Below are 18,688 nucleotides of genomic sequence, written 5' to 3' on the forward strand. Positions count from 1 at the left end.
GTGCTGAGAGATGGCACCACAACGCGTTGGATCAAACACAACAATTTTCTCTCTCTGTTGGTTTCTAGCAAAGCACCGTAAGAAAGCCCTGCACTATTGCAGGGGGAATAACTGCCATGACCCACTTGTGACCTGTGTCACAGTGAATGTGTTAATGGCTCCTTGTAGCTTAATTAAGCAAGGTAGCTTCGGTAATGCAGCAGTGCGGAACTGTTAATGTGTTGGTAGTTCGCCGACCTCAAGCTAAGTCTTTTGTGTCTGAGTGGTGCAAATACCAAATTATTTACACCTGGCATTTATAGCCTACTGAGAACGAGTGTGTGGAAAAATAGAAAGGAGGGGGTGTGTGCTTAACAGTTTGTAGTGCCAACTCAATCAGATGCTGAGAGTCTGGCTTTATGGAGCCAGTGGTGGTAGAATGTCACTTATCATGCATAGATGTGTGTGGTCGTGTGTATAACCCATCAGAAAAGTCCATTGCTATATGGGGTGTTTTACAGAAAGGTCATTCTTCAACTGATTGCATGAATGCGTTCTTTTTAGCGCTACTGTGCATGGAGAATACTGAAAGGTAGAATTCGAGGTTGCTTTTTGTAGTCTAACATTAGCTGCACACAACCTTCCATTGATTACAGCAAACTTGTAGAACAGTTGTGTGTATGGAACATTCAGCAAGTTACTGGAAAGCCTGTTGAATCTAAAAAGCATAATGAGAAAAACCTCTTCAACATAAAAAGCTTTCGTGGTCTAGTATGTACAAAATCAGGGAGGCTACAGTGATGGCTGTATTGTGAATGGCAGCTAACTTCCTCGCTTTCACCCTAGGTTGCTTTCAGATATGCTTCTTGCCACTCTGGCATACCAATTTCTGCTTTTTTTCTTTGCATTTCCTGCATTTCATGGCTCTGCTTTTCCTATGCATTAAAAGTGACGTCTTTTAAGCTTTCTAGCATGATTGAGAAATTAAGTTAACGAAAATTTGTTGCACAAGAGACTTGAATGCATCTGCCACTGCCAGTGCTGAAATAAGGAGGCTGGGCATAAAAGTTAAGCATTCCATCCTTTACTTTGCAGCCTGAGCTTTTACAGGGACCTTGTTGTAATCACAAACAAAGCTTTGTGTATGAAGTCTGGCAGTGCCAGTTTCATTGAAAGGAAGCAACTAATTGCACATGACTCACATCTCGCCGGGCTGGTCATTGGCTTCTAGGGTATAATTAGTTTACTTTGTCACTGCTGAACATAAGAACAAACACTAATCTTTAATATGACTGCAACATTGTGCTGAACTTGAGTATGCGTACAGGAAGAAAAATGTACATACACGGTAATGAACTTTCTAAACTTTCTAAGCTGTCTAATTGGAGGGCACTGTTTGTTTCTGCTTGCTTAATTTGGATGGCAATCACTTACAGCTACTTGCAATCGCTTGCATGAGCATAACAATGCTTTCAAGTGAGCTGTACAAAACTGGGCTTTCCATAAAAGGTGCTGAGCGGCAGTCTGTTAACGTTTCGTTTCTTCTTCATAACTAAACACTCCCGGTGAACAGCTGTCCAGCTCCTTTTCCCTGCCTTTCCCAGCCCTTCCCACTGTATAGTAAACCCTCGTTGAAACAAAGCAGAAAAGTGGTTTCGCTATAAGCAGTATTTCTTTAAAATCAGGAAAGGTATAAGAAAGTCATAGTAATGAGGGAACAAAAGTAAACTTCGTCTAATGTGATATTTCTAATAAAGTGATTTTGTTAAAAGGAGGGTTTACTGTATGTGGATGTGGCTTTGCCACCTTGTGCTCGGGTGGCGGTGCTTCTTCTGATAAGCACTAGTGGTGGTGGTGGTGGACTGTCCGCATGACGCTTGTTCCTCTTGCTTGCCCTGTCCCTCTGTGCTGCTGCTGCTCTTAGGAAGGGGTTGGGGACTCCCCCGCCAGCCGCAGTAGCCAGGAGGAGCTTCAGTGGAGCGGCGACAATCGCCCCTGGAGCAGCACAGATTCGGACTCGTCGGAGCGGCGCCGGCACTTGGGGGCGCGCCTCCTGCTCGCCCCCAAGGCAGCCGAGGGGGTTGCGCAGGTGTGTGCGAGCGTCCCCTGTATGCCCCACTCCCCATTACGTGCATTGTCTACCTGCAAGGTGCAGCCTCCCCTCTGGGAAAGTGTCCCGACAATTTGGCCACATACATAACATACATTGGGCAAAAAGAATAATGAAAACCGAGGAACTCCTTTTTTTTAGTTACAAGCATATGAAGCAAACGTATAAAATGTAGAAATAATAAGGAACGCGAATGTAGAGATAATCTGGAAAAGGTGAAATGAAAGTGGGTCAAAAGAATTTGATAGAAGCATTGGACAGATCAGTAACTCTGCGGCAGGTTGGGAAGGAAGCAAAAAGAAATGGCCGCGAGATCAGTTTCTCTGAAGCTACACGCAGGTGTGCTGTGATGCTGTCCATCGAACTCCTCCGAGCTGCAAGCTTTTCCTTTTGCCTTTGTTTCACCTTCCGTCTGTTATTCTGTGCCGTCAGTATGAGTGTGCCATGATAAGGTTTGAGTTCAGGGGACACATTCTTGACCAGCGCGACCAGTGCACGTTGGCCAGCCTTGAGTAGATGCAATGGAAAAAATGGAGTGCCGCCCACTAGCATTGCTTCTACATTGTGCAATTTTGTAGTGTTGACAAGAATAGGGTCAATAACTGAACAAGTCTATACATGTTCACGTTGTTTATGCAGCACTTGCATAAAGATAGGGAGAACAGACAAAATAAGGGCACAAAACAAGCACGGACTTGCAACTGTAATTTTTATTAGAAGAACACCCACACATATTTATTGTGCAGGTAAAAAACAAACAAACAAGAAGATAAGTTTTTCTGCAACATGCACAACGAACCCTGTCAATTTTGTACATGTGCTGGTAAGGTACTTTTAACTCATTGTCACTTAGGGCAGTGGATGGCTTGCCAACATCACCATCTCCTGTCCTGATATTGAAGGCCTTTGTTGCACCACATTCCAGCTGCTGTCGGTGATGTGAAAACACCAGTGTGTCTTTTAAAGTTCTTTGATAGGGTTTATCTTCTTAGAGCATCTTTTATCTTTGAAGTGATTCTCCCACTAAGCAATTTTGTCTTTGCCTTGCAACATTATTTGTTAAAATATTATAGACAGCGTATTATTAGTCATATGGAAGAAGTAGCACACTGGGCATGTATGGATGGCCAAGCACATTGTCATAGCATTGTGCTCTGCACCATGAACTGGCTGTTGCACATGTTTGGCTTACAACATAAGTTTAGCCTTGAATACTGCTGTCTTTCTGGCAAAGCTACCCATGCTTCCCTATGCTTCCCTATGCTTGTTGCTTTTGGCCACATTTTGGAAGCCTTCTCCTATGCACCTGGTTTTATGGCGTTGTATGTATAAAGACACCTTGGATGTATAGATTGCAGAAACAGTTTGGTGAGGAAAAATGTGAACTAATGTGTTGCACATGGTCCATGTGTAATTTGTTTCCAAAGTTGTGCATTTGTGTGCATTATAAGTGCAGGATTAAAATGCGTTGCAAGGAAAATTGTATTGAAGAAAATAAGAAAAAAAAAAACTTGCACAGAAACGAAAGCGCATTGAAGCTAGGCATTTACACCTGCAATTATTAAACAATGAAAGAGTGGTCTTATGTTGCAGCCATTTGATGCTGGTGACAGCAGGTTTGATAGGCAAGTTTAGGCCAGAAATTAGTAGCAAAAGTGGCAGAAGTGTGACAGAGAGGGATAAAGCATCAGTGATGGCAGAGCAAGTGTACTACCATCAAGATTGTTGGCATCGATCTAGTGGGTGTCACATCTTACCGGCGAAAAAGTTAGTGCATTCACTTTCCCCGCTTGTATTTGTGAAGGGTGTGCCTTGCCTGGGTGTGCTGAGATCGGGCTCTGTTTTAAGTGGTTGAGACAGAGTGAGTGAATAAAAGGGGACTCTCTCGTGTGTTTTTATTTTCTTGTGTGTGCGCTTTCTCTTTACTGCCTTTTTCTCTTGTGCTGTTTCATCATGGTTTTCTTTCTGTGCCTTAGATGTAAGCAACATGTAATTTTCTGCAAAAAGAAAGTTACTAGAGCAAAATTTGGTGCTAGTGGTCTACATGAGCTACTAGTATGGCTGTTCAGCCAGCCTTGGAATGATGCACATGAATTTACATAAATAGTACATAGTACATGAATTTCTAGCCTTTCGTCCTTCTGGCTTTAAACTACTTTGCAGCATTGCAAATTGGTAGTTTTCGATAAAATATTGCATCTTAAATTTAACAGTTCGCAATGATTATGCGTGTGTGCTGGGACTCGCTGCGCTTGCGTGTTCAGAGAGTTATGGCTGCTTGGAAATAAAGCATCAAGTTAAGACAAATCCATGTGCTACCCATCGTTCCCATGGCAGCTGGACGGTCACAGTGCCAAATTTCCCTGTAGTAATTTTAGTAGGCAACCCTGTGGTATGCAGCACTGCTGTCCAGTGATGCTTATTGCACAATAGCCCATCCTCGAGGATTTTTATCTTGTTCAGAGAGAGAGAGAGAGAGAGAGAGAGAGAGAGAGAGAGAGAGAGAGAGAGAGAGATGCCTCTGCACGAATGCATATGACCCGCACTGAAGTTTATTTACAAAGATTGCAAAGTAATTTTTGGAGGCATCGTCAGCTAAAAGCTGTTGTAAACAGCTTGATGAGGCTTAGAACCCTTACAAGGCATGATGAAAACACTGAATAAAATGAAATACATATAAAGATATACACAAGTTGTGACACCATTTTTAGCACATAAAAGAAGGAAATACATCTAGCATTTTTAGCACTTTCCATTCGCCTATAAAGAAAAGCATACATGTCGATTTTTACTGAAAGACATGCAAAAAGCCACAAAAGAGATTGGGTAAATATGTGCATGACTGAGTTATTCAGAGCTATTCAGACAGGCACATAGTAAAACAAAGCCAAATTATACATGCAATCCTACAGTATGGTTACACACAGTCAGGCATGCAAAATGCATGCGAAGCTCCTTTGGCAACAACTTGCTTACAGACCTGATGTTGGGGGGGCCTTTGGTGCAGGGTGAGCCACTGGCGGGGGGCAAGTTCTACTCGGTACTGACCAAGGGCGGTGGGGTTCCGGGTGGCCCAGCTGTGACCAAGGCGAGCAGCTTTGGAGGGGTGTCCCTGCTGCATCGGGACTCCAGCCTCACGGAAGCACGCAACGCTGCCCTCAGGGCAGTCAAGGCTGGTCAGTGGTCTATGATGCCTGTTGGACTCGTGGCTTGTTCATTAGTTTGCAGACGCACTGAGTCTCAAGCCTTCCTGGCCCAATGATTCCTCTAAGAATTCCTCTTGCAGGAAGTATCCTACGTGAGATGAACAAACATTAACACTATTTTCAGAAATGTGAGTGTCGGCAATGATAATTGCGTAATTTGTCGTCCATGTGCCACAGATAAATATCGAAATTTCGTGAATGTCTATGTGCTGCATCACGCTGAAGTTGGGCCTCTGTGTTCCATTTTTGGAGCCTGCTGGCCAGTGCCTATGAGCTGCCTTGGGTGACACTAAGGTGGTCTTCAAATAATCTGTGGTTACATTTCACACTATTATGATTGTGAATTAAGAAGTCAGTTACATTCATTTTTTGGCAGCTGTGAGAAAAACATTTAATTCATTGCCAAAAAGTCCAGTGGAAATTTTTTCTCTTGTTTACTTACTTCTCTTACTTCTTATAACCTCTTGTCCATACAACACCGTGTATTTGTAACCTCAATATAACGAACTGTGTTTGTATGTGATTTCACTACAGTCAAACCCGGCTATATCGAACTCGCAAAAAAACTCCTATCAGTTTGATATAGAGCATAATTCGATATAAGCCTGCTAAATAATTGGATGTCATAAAAGCACATACCATTTATAAAATCACTTTATTAAAGAAACTAGCTTAGTTTCGCATAAGTTAGTCCTGCATTTTCTTCTGCTTGGGCAATTTCGCTGCCTGCGACGCACGCACTTCCCCATGTTGTCTAAGGAGTCGGAGCAGCTGAGGCCGCAACCTTCCGCATTCGCGCAGAAGCACCGGACTAATGCGAGTGCACCGATCAATTCGGAGGATGTGGGCAAAGGACCGTAGTTGCTTTCCTCAATGTGCCTACTTTCATTTGTGCTCGGTACGATGTCGGCGATATAGTCTTTGTTTCCGGGCTCTCCCGTGGTCGCGACACCATCATCTGCACTCACAAACTCGCCCACCGTTGATTCGAATGTCCTGGAAATTTTGACAGCTCGCTCCAAACTTCGGCAATACCGGCAACGGCTTCGTCGCATTCATGAAAATTTAGTCATCACCGAGCACGTGGAAACCGGTACGTATGAAGAACCCCTCGTACACGGCCGTGCATACGTGTCGGGCGCTATGGGCACCGGGTTGCGAGTCTGGCCACTTTAGCCCTAATCGTGCCGAAAGTGCTCGGAATCTTGCACGCTGCGGGACATCCAACTTCTCATCGCGTTTGACGCAATTTGTGATTTTGAGCTTCACGACGAAAGGCGAATTCTGCCGCTTCATCACGGCAACACTGCGGGACAAGGCCCACAAGGCGCAAACACGATAAACCAGAAAAGCAGCCAGACAACTCGCACTTTCGCCATCTTGCACGAAGACAGCACAAGAGCCTCTGATTGGCTGTCTGAGCAAGCGCTGAGGCGGGCCAGGATCATTTTTTGCTGGGGAGTGTCGATAGATAATGATATAAAGAAAGGAAGGACGCTTGATTCTGCAACCCGTGATGAAGCACGGCGAAGCGTCGTCAGGGGAGAGGGAATGGGAAGTGAAAGATGATAAAGAGGGAGGATGTGGCCTCCACCCTCCACTATGCGCGACAGGGGGAGTGTCGACGGCTCGCCCGAACAGCCCGAGGCAGCGCGGTCACGGTAGGGAGAGCGGTTGGATGGAGCCGCGCCGCCGGGTTTCCCCGCTACCGCGAGGGAAAGCCAACTTCTGGGGGCACTTTTCCGCCACTTGACGTTCTATATATCGGGAGTCACTGCAATATTTGTTCGATGTAAGCGTAATTTTTGCTATATATACTCATTGTAACTATACCGTGACCAGAAATTGTTCGATATATAGAATAATTCGATGTAAACGGGTTCGATATAGTTGGGTTCGACTGTATAATGAAGTTTCACTGCCGCCGTAAAGGAATGCCGAGACAATAAATGGAAACTTCTGCGGACACATACAGCCAAATACAGCGGACACATACAGCGGACACATACAGCCAAACGCACCTCTCAAAGGGTGACTGCCGATGTGGAACTCTCGCATCATGTTGGGTATAAAGTGCGATAAGATCCTATCGCACCTGCGCGTTGTGTGCTTTAGGTGCGAGTGAAAGTGTGCGAGGGTGAGACAAGAAAGATGGTGGCTTCACGAGTAACGCCTTCCCTCGCAAACAAAGAGAAAGAGGGGGAGGGGAGCAAGCTTGCAGTAATGCAATCAAGCGCACGCGAGGGGGGCAAGGGGGGCGACCGGGGATTAAGTTTGCATAGGTCTCGACTTCTGGTGTGCGTCTCGGCCGTGGCTACGCATGGCTGTAAGCGCACGGTTGAGCGCATATGCGGCCGCGCACCCAGCTTTAGAGGCAATCTGCCGCAGGTGCAAAGAGTGTGTGTGCTGAGACTGTGTGGCATCATGTAAGCAGTCTTCCCGCCCATTTAGTATTGGAGATTGTGTAGTCGCGACTTTCGGTGACACGTTGGAGCGAAAGGCAGACAAAGCATTTGCTCCCCACTGCCAATACTTTTCATGATAGCATCGTCCCTGTGTGGGTGATGCTACCAGCAATGAGGGGGCGGAGTGCACGCGAGAGCATGGCTGGCTTCGCTTAATCTGTACCGCCAATGTGAAGATACCGTCGACGTGGCATAAAACTGGATCATTGGTTGCCGACTCCCAAATTAATCAAAATGAATTGTTTTCCCATTCAAGTTTGCTTTTTTCGACTGCCCGATTGTTCGGAAAATTCTGCAGCCCCTTTCCTTGTAAGAAAAATCGATCGGCAAGTGTACTTATTTGCATAAGAGGTCAAATTTCAATACAACGAAATTTCGATATAACGAAGAAGAATTTACCCGATTTGTTATATCGAGGTTTAACTATTACTCATTCCAAAATCAACACTCTTGCAGCAAGGATAAAGGCCTTTTTTGTTTTCAAGTGGATTTAAAATGCATGCAGACAGGCTTTAGTTCTTTTGTTCTGTTAAGCCCTTGGGAATGAGCCTGCGACACTCAAACTCCTGTCAAAGCAATAAGCACAAACAGCTTTTAAAACTTTGATGCATTGATATGGGCAGTGGAACTCGCAACCTCCCACAGCGTAGGCAAGTACTCGACAACAGGGCCTTCGATTGAATTGGTGCCTCAACTTTGCTTAGATTTGGCTTAGCTATAGCTTTTTTTTTTAAACTGGGCAAGGACTTCACGGAAGTGTATCTTCCATGAAAATTGCTTTGTGCATTCTAAATCCTTTTGCACGAAATGTCTCATTCATCATTATTCCATGCAATCATTTGCCACCAAGATTTGACATAACCTTGCAGGTCATGTATTTTTGTCTCGCGAAGTTGTTGATTGATTTAGAATCTGTGGAAACGCCCACTCTTTTCTGTCCTCAACACAATCACGATTGTTACATGTAATACTGCACTGCTTTCTTCTGACTACGCCCTTCTATAATGCATTTGGACATTGAAGGTGTTGAGATATATGAGCAAATAAAGTATCAAGCAAATGTGGTCACTTGGGTGAGTGGGCCAACTTATGTAGGGCCAACTTGTAGGCCAACTTATGTATCAACGTTGCACATATGCAGTAAATAGAACTAGTCTGGTTGTTTCTCTACATCCTCTGTATCCCTTCACACATTGTTTATCTTGACTAACAATTGCATTTCAAAATTTTACGTCTGTCATCTTTCCTCATTTTCTGGTGAAGATAACAGTAGCGACACTGAAACTTGCCCAACCTGTTCGCTGGAGAGAAGGGCGAGGACATAAGGTACCAAAATGTTGCGCAAAAGTTTGTGGTTACTCAGTGCCTGTTGCTCGTGTCTGGGTCCTCGATGAAGCATAGCACTTCGTTGTCACTGTGGCTTGGAGAAGGTGTTCCTGACAGAGCCCGTGAAAGGCTGAAAAAAAAAGAAAATCTTTAAGTGATTTCCTGGCATCAACTTCTGAACTGGCAATTGCCACTGAGCCATATCAATGGCAGTTCAATTTATTGGCCAACATCTGGTGGAGCGTTAAGGTGAGAAAGCACATACTGAGTGCACAGGTTTGCCTGCTCGAACATGTGCATCCGCGAGGCTGCGGCGTGACACAACCGCAGGCGTTCTACTTTAGTTCCTGCGAAATTCATTTGCCCAAAGCTGCGTCACCTGTTGCAGCTTCTTGCTTCAGTATAGTAACTGGTTATGCATAATTGGTTAATGAAAAAAAAAAGTAATCTTTTAACTACAAGACTGCCAGAAGTGTAACTGATTACAAGTAATTATGTGTGATGGTTTACGCGAAAGTTTGACTTGCTCTTCTGTTTGACTTCTCCCCCTCCCCCCCCAGACTCGTTCAACGTGAGCTCGCTACCGACGGTGGTGCAGGCGCCACCGCCTGTGGCGACCTCACCCTCTGAGGTGCCCTCACTTACGTCGGCTGCACCGGAGTCGACAGCATCCACGGGGCCACAGGTCGGTGAGGAAGCAAGCTCCGTGGCTCCTGCCCAAGCACCTCATCCACCCCCTGCCGCTGCTCCACCGGCACCTCGGCCACAGCTTTATGTGGCACAGGTGAGCAGCCCTGAGAGCGCGCATTGGCTGATCCTACTCACTGCAAGTTTAGCCCCTTTACAGTAATTTAGAAACTTTGGGGTTGTTCGGGTCTGGAACTGTTTTGTGCATTTTGGACGCTGCACAAAAGAGAACAGTCTTCCTGAGGCTTGTTGAACAGCCTACAGAAAAGTGCAATTTTCTCACCTTATATGTCACAATTCTTTTAAATATTTCCCCATGTGACAGGGGAACAGCTGAGGCTTGTGGGAAAAAAAAAAAGGATAAAAACTTCGATCAGAGCAACCATTGTAACTGCAGAGTCCACCCTCAAAGGGTTGGTGGGCAGTCAACTAGTGCAGTAGGCAGCATTTACCAGGCTGCCCACCGTGGGGAGAACCATGATTATTAATAGGCGTAGCCTTGCAGCTCTAACGGAGTAGGTCTTGTTGCAGCTCCCATGGGGTGCTGCACCTAGGGAAGGAGGCGCTCTGTCATTGCCACCTGTCTGGCCATTGGCAGGACCGTCGGTGCTGGAAGCGGCACCCTTGGCTCCAACGGGCCTGCTGCTCAACCCTCAGGCTGGTAGGTGGCCGCATTGCTCTTGAGCTGACAGTGTGCAGAGGTTTTTGTTTAATTTCTTTCACTGGAAAGGACTTGGTTGGCCTTGCTGCTTGTGTATTGTTTAAAGGCTCCTGTGCTCGTTCCCGAAAAGGACTAAGCCTCGTGCATACATGCAGCAGGGCCATGTAATGCTTTTTAAATAGTGCAGCATGTGCCGCTTGTACAGTTGAGAGGTTGCTTCATCGTAATCTTTGGGGTGAAAAAAGAAAAAAAAAAATATGCCACGAGAACAGCCTGGAGTTGGAAGCCAGTTTGGTGCTTCCACCCTTTCCTTAACCCTTTCCATGCCATCGACAAGCTGGGTTCGTCTGCGTGGTTCTGGTAAAAATGGCCCATGACGAGCTCAGCTGGTCAACAGTGCCTTTTATTCTCTTGCAATTTTCATTTTCTCGTTGGTGGTGCATTTTATTTTCTTGTGTACTGTATTTGCACGATTCTACCGCACCACCGACTGTAACGCGCAGTTATATTACCGCCCAAATATCCAAGAAGATAACTTGTTGCCAATTATACCGCGCACATCAAGCAACGAAACCCGAGTCGATGCATACCATGTTGAAACAATGTTATGGAACATACAAAGGCATACAGACAGGCATGCAGCTGAATCTTAGTGGCTAGTTGCTATCGGAGTCCAACAACACCTCCTTTTTGCCATCCACCGACCGCAGAAAGTGGTCTCCAGTTCTATTTATTGCATTAGAAATGCCACGCTTCTTCCACTGTCTGTGAGAGGGCATTCCATGCACCACGGACCCACCTTGCGATGTCCGAGCGTCGTTTTCTTCAGATGACCCATTTGATGGCAGTGTGGCTAGCTACCTTGCTTGGAGCTATTTTATTTCTTATTATATTTTTAATGAATCGGTTTAGTTTTTGATTTTGAGTAGAATTACTTACGATTGTAATGTGCGTGCAAATTTTTATGCATCTTTTATGCTAAAAAGGTGTGCATTAGAATTGCGCAAATACGGTACTTCTTTTAAGATTCACTTTTGCAATGAATCACTTGAAATTAAGATAATAAAACACATATTGTCTAGCTTGTTTTTCATAAAGAATTCCACATTAAAAAGCTGGCGCAATTTCTGGTAGGATTTCAGGGTAATAGCACGGCGCAGAAAGGATTAATTATGTCATACTATGGCAATCTATTCATAGAAAGTAGCTGATTCAAAAAGAGCGTGAACTATTTTGAGTAGCATGCCGATGTGTTTGTTTTTGTCATCTTGCCACGTTATGTCCACATGTCATTGAAAAAGGTCAACATTGTACATGATGACACAATTTTTAAGCGGTCTGTATCACTGTGTGGCAGATATTTATGCCTGGGCGGTTGTAATAATGTTGAAGTCGGAATTGCTTACGATTTATTGTGAGAAAACACTGGGCAAATGACAGAAACATACATGATGAGATAGGCACGGTTTGATGTTCAAGTTCAAATGATCAGATTTTGTGAATTCCCGAAGGCCAAATGATAAAGCAATTACTGTAGTGTCTATGGCAACCATACCTCACTTAGTTTTCCCCGAACCTGCTTACTACAAGAGTTAAGCATGCTTGGAACTTCTGTTTGGCTTAAAAGGATATTTTGTGGCCCAGTTGCTGGCGTGCCGCTGATGTCGCCAGATATGGCAGGCGGGCTGGTCCAAGGGGTGCGGCCTCGAGGGGGCCCTGCCCCCTTGGGCGGTGGCAGCCTGTTGTTGAGTCCCCTGGCCCCACCGCGGGGACCAGTCCCTTCCCATCCTCACCATCACCACCATCACCACCACCACCACCATCCACACCAACAGCAGCCACCGCAGCAGCTGGTGTATTTGCCTTACGTACAACCGCCGACCAACATGGAAGCCCGCAAGCCTGGCCTTCTGGATACTCAGGTAGATGGGGGGGGGGCAGGAGCCCAATCTTTGTTCGCTCGTTCTTGGGGACATCCTTCTGTGGAGCCGAAACCGAAGATTAAAAGAAATTAGTCCCGTAAAAGCTTCCTAGATCGAGAAGGTTGTGGGGAATCTTCAGGTTAATTGGGAATGTGTGAATGGCAGTTTTTGAGACCGAATTGAATACGAATCGAAGAGTGACTTTTCAAAGAAGTTTTTGAATATAAAACAGCCGTTATTTTTCATTAATATAAAATGATGTTCACATCCTTGTATTCATAGTGTTAGTGAGTTTCTGTTATAGCATTGATCATCATAAATGAAGTGCTGGTTTGTTAGAAGATTGAATTTAGCATTCGGAAAAATGTAATCAGCTTGTTTCATACCCGGGATTCCTCAGAGAGTGGGAGTTATGATGATAGAAGGAAAGGTCTAGCTCTCAGAGCAAGGTATAGTGCTCTCCAATTCATAGCTTCTTGTGTTTTTTGTCTCCTATGGACCCCGGGATGAAATTTATCACATTTTTGCTCCAGCTTAATGTTTCATTGCAAACACTTAATTATTTAAGCTATTGAAAAGCTATTAGAAAAATATTAGTATCTACAGTTACTGACGATTCGATTTGAAGACTGAATCTAATATGGCATTTTCGATTCATTATTATTCTAAATTTCTTAATCCCACACCCCAACAGGTAGCACATCGTGGTTGGGACAAAGTAGCTTGACATCAAGTGCTGTAGCCCTGTGACTAGAGCTAAAGTTCGGGGGGTCGATCTTGGCAGGGGTGGCCTCATTTCTATAGGGGTGAAAAGCAGAAACGTTCATGTACCGTACAAGGTGTGCATGTGGAAGAATCTCAGGTGGACGAAATTAATCCGAAGTACCTCACTACGATGTGCCTCATAATCAGATTGTTGTTTTAGCACTTAAAATTCCAGAATTTTATTTTAATTTTTACAGTATCTCAGCACAGCACAAACAATGAGCTACACTTGCTTCTCTCGCTGCCTTACCTCACGGACCGCTGCATTGGCTTTGGCTGCTGCAGGAGCCACCAGGATGTGAGACAGTGGCAGGCCAGCTGAGTTCGCTCACCTTGGTCGGGGCCGAGTCTGCCGAGGGTGCTGGTGGAACAATGCATCATCAAGGGGGCTTTCTGCTTCAGGCTCCCCTTCAGCCGGGCTTCCTAGCACTGCATGGGCATCCGCCGCCCACCCCGCAGCAACAGCAGCAGCAACAGCAGCAGCAGCAACAGCAGCAACAGCAGCAACAACAGCAGCAGCAACAACAGCAACAGCAACAGCAGCAGCAACATCAGCAACAGCAGCATCAGCATCAGCAGCAGCATGGAGCATCTACAGTCTCTGTCCAGGTACCTCCTATGCTGTCCACTTGTAAGGACAGGGTGTTTTGATCATGACAGTTCGCTACAGGACATTAACACATTCGCTGACAAATACAGTCGAAACCTGCTATAACGAAGTCGACGGAAAAATAGACTTTTGCGGGAATTTCATTATCGCGAGAATGAGACAAAAGAAATGACCTGCTAAGCAAAAATTTATTTCCAAAAGTTGGTAAACTTACTTTGCCCAGCTTTGCCTTGCAGCAGCTTGACGGCTCTTCCTTTACACTGCAAAACGTGGTCCATTGCCATGTTGTTGTCGTGTTCGCCAAAAAATGAACGAATCGTGTCGAAGGTGTGAGGGTACGTGAGTTCTAAAATGTTTTTCTTTATTTTTGGTTCATTCTGAACTAAACTTCACTGTTTCAATCAGTTCTTCATGCTGATTTCAAATTATAACTAGTTTTTCTATAGCTACTCTTGACTTTAGCCCTTTGTTCACTATAATTCCTGGGTGTACCACCCTTGTTCAGTGCTGCACAGATGCTTCAGCAATGCACAGAGAATAGCGTGCCTGTGAGATGCAAGCTGCGTCCAATGAATGCTAAGAAGCAGAAAATCGTTTAACGCTGTATACATGACCTCCTAGAGCAGGTTCATAAAAGGTGACACAGTAGCCCTTGGACTAACGCCCTAGTGCTCGTCCCGATGAATTCTAGAGGCTACCAGCTTACTGTAGACCACCGACCGTTAAATGCACGAACCAAGGTACCTGCCTACCCAATGCCTTGAACAGACTAGACTGGTTGCTAGCACAACTTGGCCGAGTTCAGTGGTTCTCAAGCTTCGATCTCTCCCAAGGGTTTTTCCTGATTTCTGTTTGCAAAGCCGACAGTATTAAAACTGCCTTCATCTGCCATCAGGATAGGTTTGAATTCGTCAGGATGCCCTTCAATGTGGCAGGTGGCCTGGCAACTTTTCAAACCTTGATGGACTGCATGCTACAGGGGATTAATCACCACTTCGCTATGACATCTTTAGATATGTTCTAGTCTACTCGGGGACCCTTGAGAGTCACATTGAGCAGGTAAGGGAAGTACTGCAACGTGCTGGTCTTACGATTAACCCAGACAAAATACAGGTGTGCCATCATTCCCTTAAGTTCTTGGGCCACATCATTTCAACTGGGCAGGGCAGACCAGACGAAGAAAAGGTGTGTGCACTGCTAGGTTACCTAAGACCCAGCACAATTAAGCAGTTGCAAGCCTTCCTGGGGCTTGCTTACTATTATAGGAACTTCATCCCATACTTCTCATTGACAGCATTCACTCAGGGACCTTTTGAAGAAGAATGAGCCATGGAAGTGGGCAGAGAGTCAAGAGCAGGCTTTATGCTGCACTTAAGCAATCCTTAGCTCAGGATGCAGTTTTGGGCCTTCCAGATCCAAACTGGCCTTTTGAGGTTCAAACTGATGCAAGGGGTGTTCGCATTGCAGCTGTGTTAGTGCGAGCTAGCCCTGATGCACTGCGGCCTGTTTCTTTCATTAGCAGGGTTCTTACAGAGGCTGAAAGCCATTATACTGTCCAGGTGTGGGAGTGCCTTGCAGTAGTGTGGGCAGTGGACAAGCCTACCTTGAATTTGCCGAGCTTGCTATTCACTGCGACCACTCTTCCCTTGTCATGGATGTTCACCGACCAAGCTTTGCCTAGAGTCAAGCATTGGGTCCTACGGCTGTAGGGCATGCCAAATCAAGCACAGATGGTGACAGGCAAAGATACCCACTGATGCCTTGAGCAGAGCCCCTCTCCAGTGTGAAGACCGCCCAAGTGACAGTCTGTATGGGGCGCTGTTACCCATTGCTGCTCCAGAACCTGAAGCGGAAATTACATTTGAGCAAGTAGCAGTAGCCTTGGAAGAGAATGCCACACTCTTAGGCGACACAGGATGGCTCATCGAAGAACAGGCTTGTGACGGCCGTCTCTCAGAACTGAAGACTGTGGTCCAAGGGACTAGGGTCCTAAGCTTGGACCCTGATCACCGCCTTTTTCGTGATCTCGCAGAGACAACAGAACTAGAACCAAGCGAACTGCTTGTTCGGCAAAGAGGCAACAAGAAGGTACCATTGCTACCTGGCCATCTCTGACACCTGGCAACTGAAGATGGCACACAACCAATCCACTGCAGGCCATTCCGGATTTTTCAAAACCATGAGACTTGTCTCAGCATGGTTTGTCTGGCTCAGCATGCGGGCTGACATATGTGCAGTACCATGCTGTCTGTCAACACACAAAAAGCTCGATGCCAGAATCCTGAGGCCCTTATGAATAGTCCAGTGGGCCACAACTCCCATTGAAGAGCCTAGTGTCGATATTATTGAGCCCTTGCCATCTACACCTCCTGGCCACAAGCACAGTTGATAAGTTTTTAAAAGGACCGGGGAAATAAAACCTATCAGCTGGGTAACCGTGAGGAAGGGCATAAATCGCCACAGCACAATGTCAAACAGTGAGAGTGGCTGCCAGTGCAGTTATTAGATGTCTCGGTGCTCATACCGTGACCAGGAATGGCAGATGCGTGTGTGTATAATTAAGAGGCACCAAAGCTGACTAAAAAGAACCGGCGATCGTGAAATGCAAACAAGACCCTTGCAGGCCTCAAAGTAAATGTAGCCCTGTACTTGGCAGAATTGGCCCAGCGTGTGTGGCTCCCGGTAGGTTTTAGTCGATGCACGCGGGTTCAGATGCTTCGCCAACTGCTCTGTGCATGCTTTCTTCCATTGTTTGTGTTGCGCCTGACTTCTGCAACTTTGTTCATTTATTGCAAATGTTGATAGTTTGTTGCAACAAATTCTTAGCTTGTGTCAACAAATTGGTCGCTTGTTGCAATGAATTGGTAGCTTGTTGCAACGAATTCGTTGCTTGTTGCAACATGCGAGAATCGATTTCTCTCTGTGCCGTTATATTTGCGTGGTGGGCACTTTCAAATGCAACGTAAGATGCGGAAACATTACAGAATGGTGCTATATCAAATGAGAACATAATACATAGGAGTCATTGGGATTTAGGAAGGGACCACGAAAACACTATGTAGCAGCCCGGAAAATGCACCGGCGAGGAATGTATCAACGGGGTTCCACTGTACTTGCTGGTGATTCTCGACAAATGAACTAAATTTCCAGAGCTCTTCCCTCTGTGAGCGGCAACAAACATGAAAACTACAGGTGCGTGAATATTCGAAAATTTTGAATATTCATTTAGATATGATTATTCAAATCAAATCGAATATATTCCAGCTGCGCACAAGCTGACACGGTTCTTAGCAGTTGTTTCTATCTAATCTAAGAATATTGGGGTGATCTTGTGCTGAATGTAGCAGAAATTTCATGCTGCTGGCTAAATTTCACCTGTAAAACATGCTTAGCCACTGCAGGTCCAAGCTTTGCAGGAAAGCCAGCCTCTCAGTAGCAAGGGGCATGGGTTTGCAAACTGTGAATGTGCACTCTTTTGCAGGTTCCACCCCCCAATCAGAAATTATTCAATTTTACAAAGCTAACATCAGCCAAATACACAATCATTTAGTGTAACGGCTTACTAGTTCAATTTTCTTTACCAGTGACAATGTAATTGCAGTGTTCCAACGTGTTAAAATAAACCAACTTGCTAATAAATGCATATGCATATTATTATTTGATATTTGATGCTAAGTATTCATATTCGGTTCGTATTCGAAAATGTTGATATCGCACACCCCTAAGAAAAACCTTAGGCTACCGTACCTACCGGCGGGACAAATGGTCAAGTGCCAAAATGGCACCATTAAGCAGTGCCCTTACAAGGACTGTGAACCACAAGGTCTCCAACCACAGGGACTGTGACCAGCTCATACTTGAGATCGCCCTTCCCATGCATATTACAGAGAGCGTAGTCACTTGATATACTCTAGCCTTGCTATGTTACGTCCGCGAGCTTCGCACCCCATGGGAACCCGCAGGTGACGTGGAAGATACGGAACATACGGCAGCGTCACACTATGTCTTTGCAGCAGAACTCCAGAAGTGCCTTGAAGAGGCTCTCAAGTATGCCAGAAGCATCAATCAGCTGCTTGGCAAGTGCAGAAGTCGAGTTACAACCATCATTGGCAGCCAACAACCATTAAACACGGTCACCTCTTAGATAGTCCCTCCTTGAGTGATGCTGTCCTGTGTGTCTCAGCCAAGTCGGCTCCGCGGCGACGTGGACCTTATCGTGAAGTCAAGCGGTTAAGCGACAATGACTGTTTTGAGTGTCCCTACTATGGAACATTATTGAACCATTTATTGCCCATGCAGACCAGTTGGTACTCTATCATGAACCACAGCTTCTCTCTTCCCGTACCGCTTTACATTTCGATGGGGAGAGTTGTAAGGAGAGATTGTGGTGGCGTAAGCGGATCGAGATCTACAAGTGATGTGAGGCAAAGCTGGGTTGACTGTAGTTGCCAGGGGATGGACCAGGTGGCGAGAGTGCGATGGCGAGAGAGGAAGGAAAATGTGGGTGGCACGCAGTGTGTGTGGTGGGATGTGCCCAGATTGACAGCACGGGGACAGTGTTGGGGAAGAGTCGCCGAATGCGGTAATAAAGCGAATGTTTCAACGAGTGTGTAGGTCTGTGGTCGTGCGTAACAAGCTTCTGATAAGGTTGAACTGTACGTCGAGCATGCTTTGGCTTCTTTTATGCTGGAACTCCTAAATGTTCTTAGTGGAAAAAAAAAAATGAAAGATTGGTTCAAAGGCAGGGTGTCTACCAATTGGGAAAACCGGGAATTCTCAGGGATCTTTAGTAGTCTGGAAATACTCCGGGAAAACTCGGGGAACTTGTGCTTCTATCAGGGAAAATTAGCTGTAATTTTATTGAAAGGGAACGAAAGTCGCTGTAACGTTGGCTCGAGTAAGAGAGAGGAATCGCAACGACTTGTCTTTGACGCCATGTCATCGGCTGGAGGAGTTG

At 45.6% G+C, this 18,688-nt stretch overlaps 1 protein-coding gene across 7 annotated transcripts in view; it reads left to right on the forward strand.

The window, feature by feature from the left end:
* LOC126530877 (uncharacterized) overlaps window positions 1–18,688 on the forward strand; it is a 114,843-nt gene that overhangs the window by 44,503 nt on the left and 51,652 nt on the right. For 5 of the 7 annotated variants that reach the window (XM_050178183.3, XM_050178186.3, XM_050178189.3 and 2 more), the window contains 6 exons: window positions 1,904–2,068; window positions 5,097–5,265; window positions 9,647–9,870; window positions 10,305–10,434; window positions 12,079–12,356; window positions 13,407–13,730. In XM_050178183.3, coding sequence (XP_050034140.2) covers window positions 1,904–2,068; window positions 5,097–5,265; window positions 9,647–9,870; window positions 10,305–10,434; window positions 12,079–12,356; window positions 13,407–13,730 — 1,290 coding nt within the window. The remainder of the gene's footprint in view (window positions 1–1,903; window positions 2,069–5,096; window positions 5,266–9,646; window positions 9,871–10,304; window positions 10,435–12,078; window positions 12,357–13,406; window positions 13,731–18,688) is intronic. The other 2 variants (XM_050178185.3, XM_050178188.3) reach the window with 1 other exon arrangement.

This window comes from Dermacentor andersoni, chromosome 5 (assembly GCF_023375885.2).
Source record: "Dermacentor andersoni chromosome 5, qqDerAnde1_hic_scaffold, whole genome shotgun sequence".
Lineage (NCBI taxonomy): Eukaryota > Metazoa > Arthropoda > Arachnida > Ixodida > Ixodidae > Dermacentor > Dermacentor andersoni.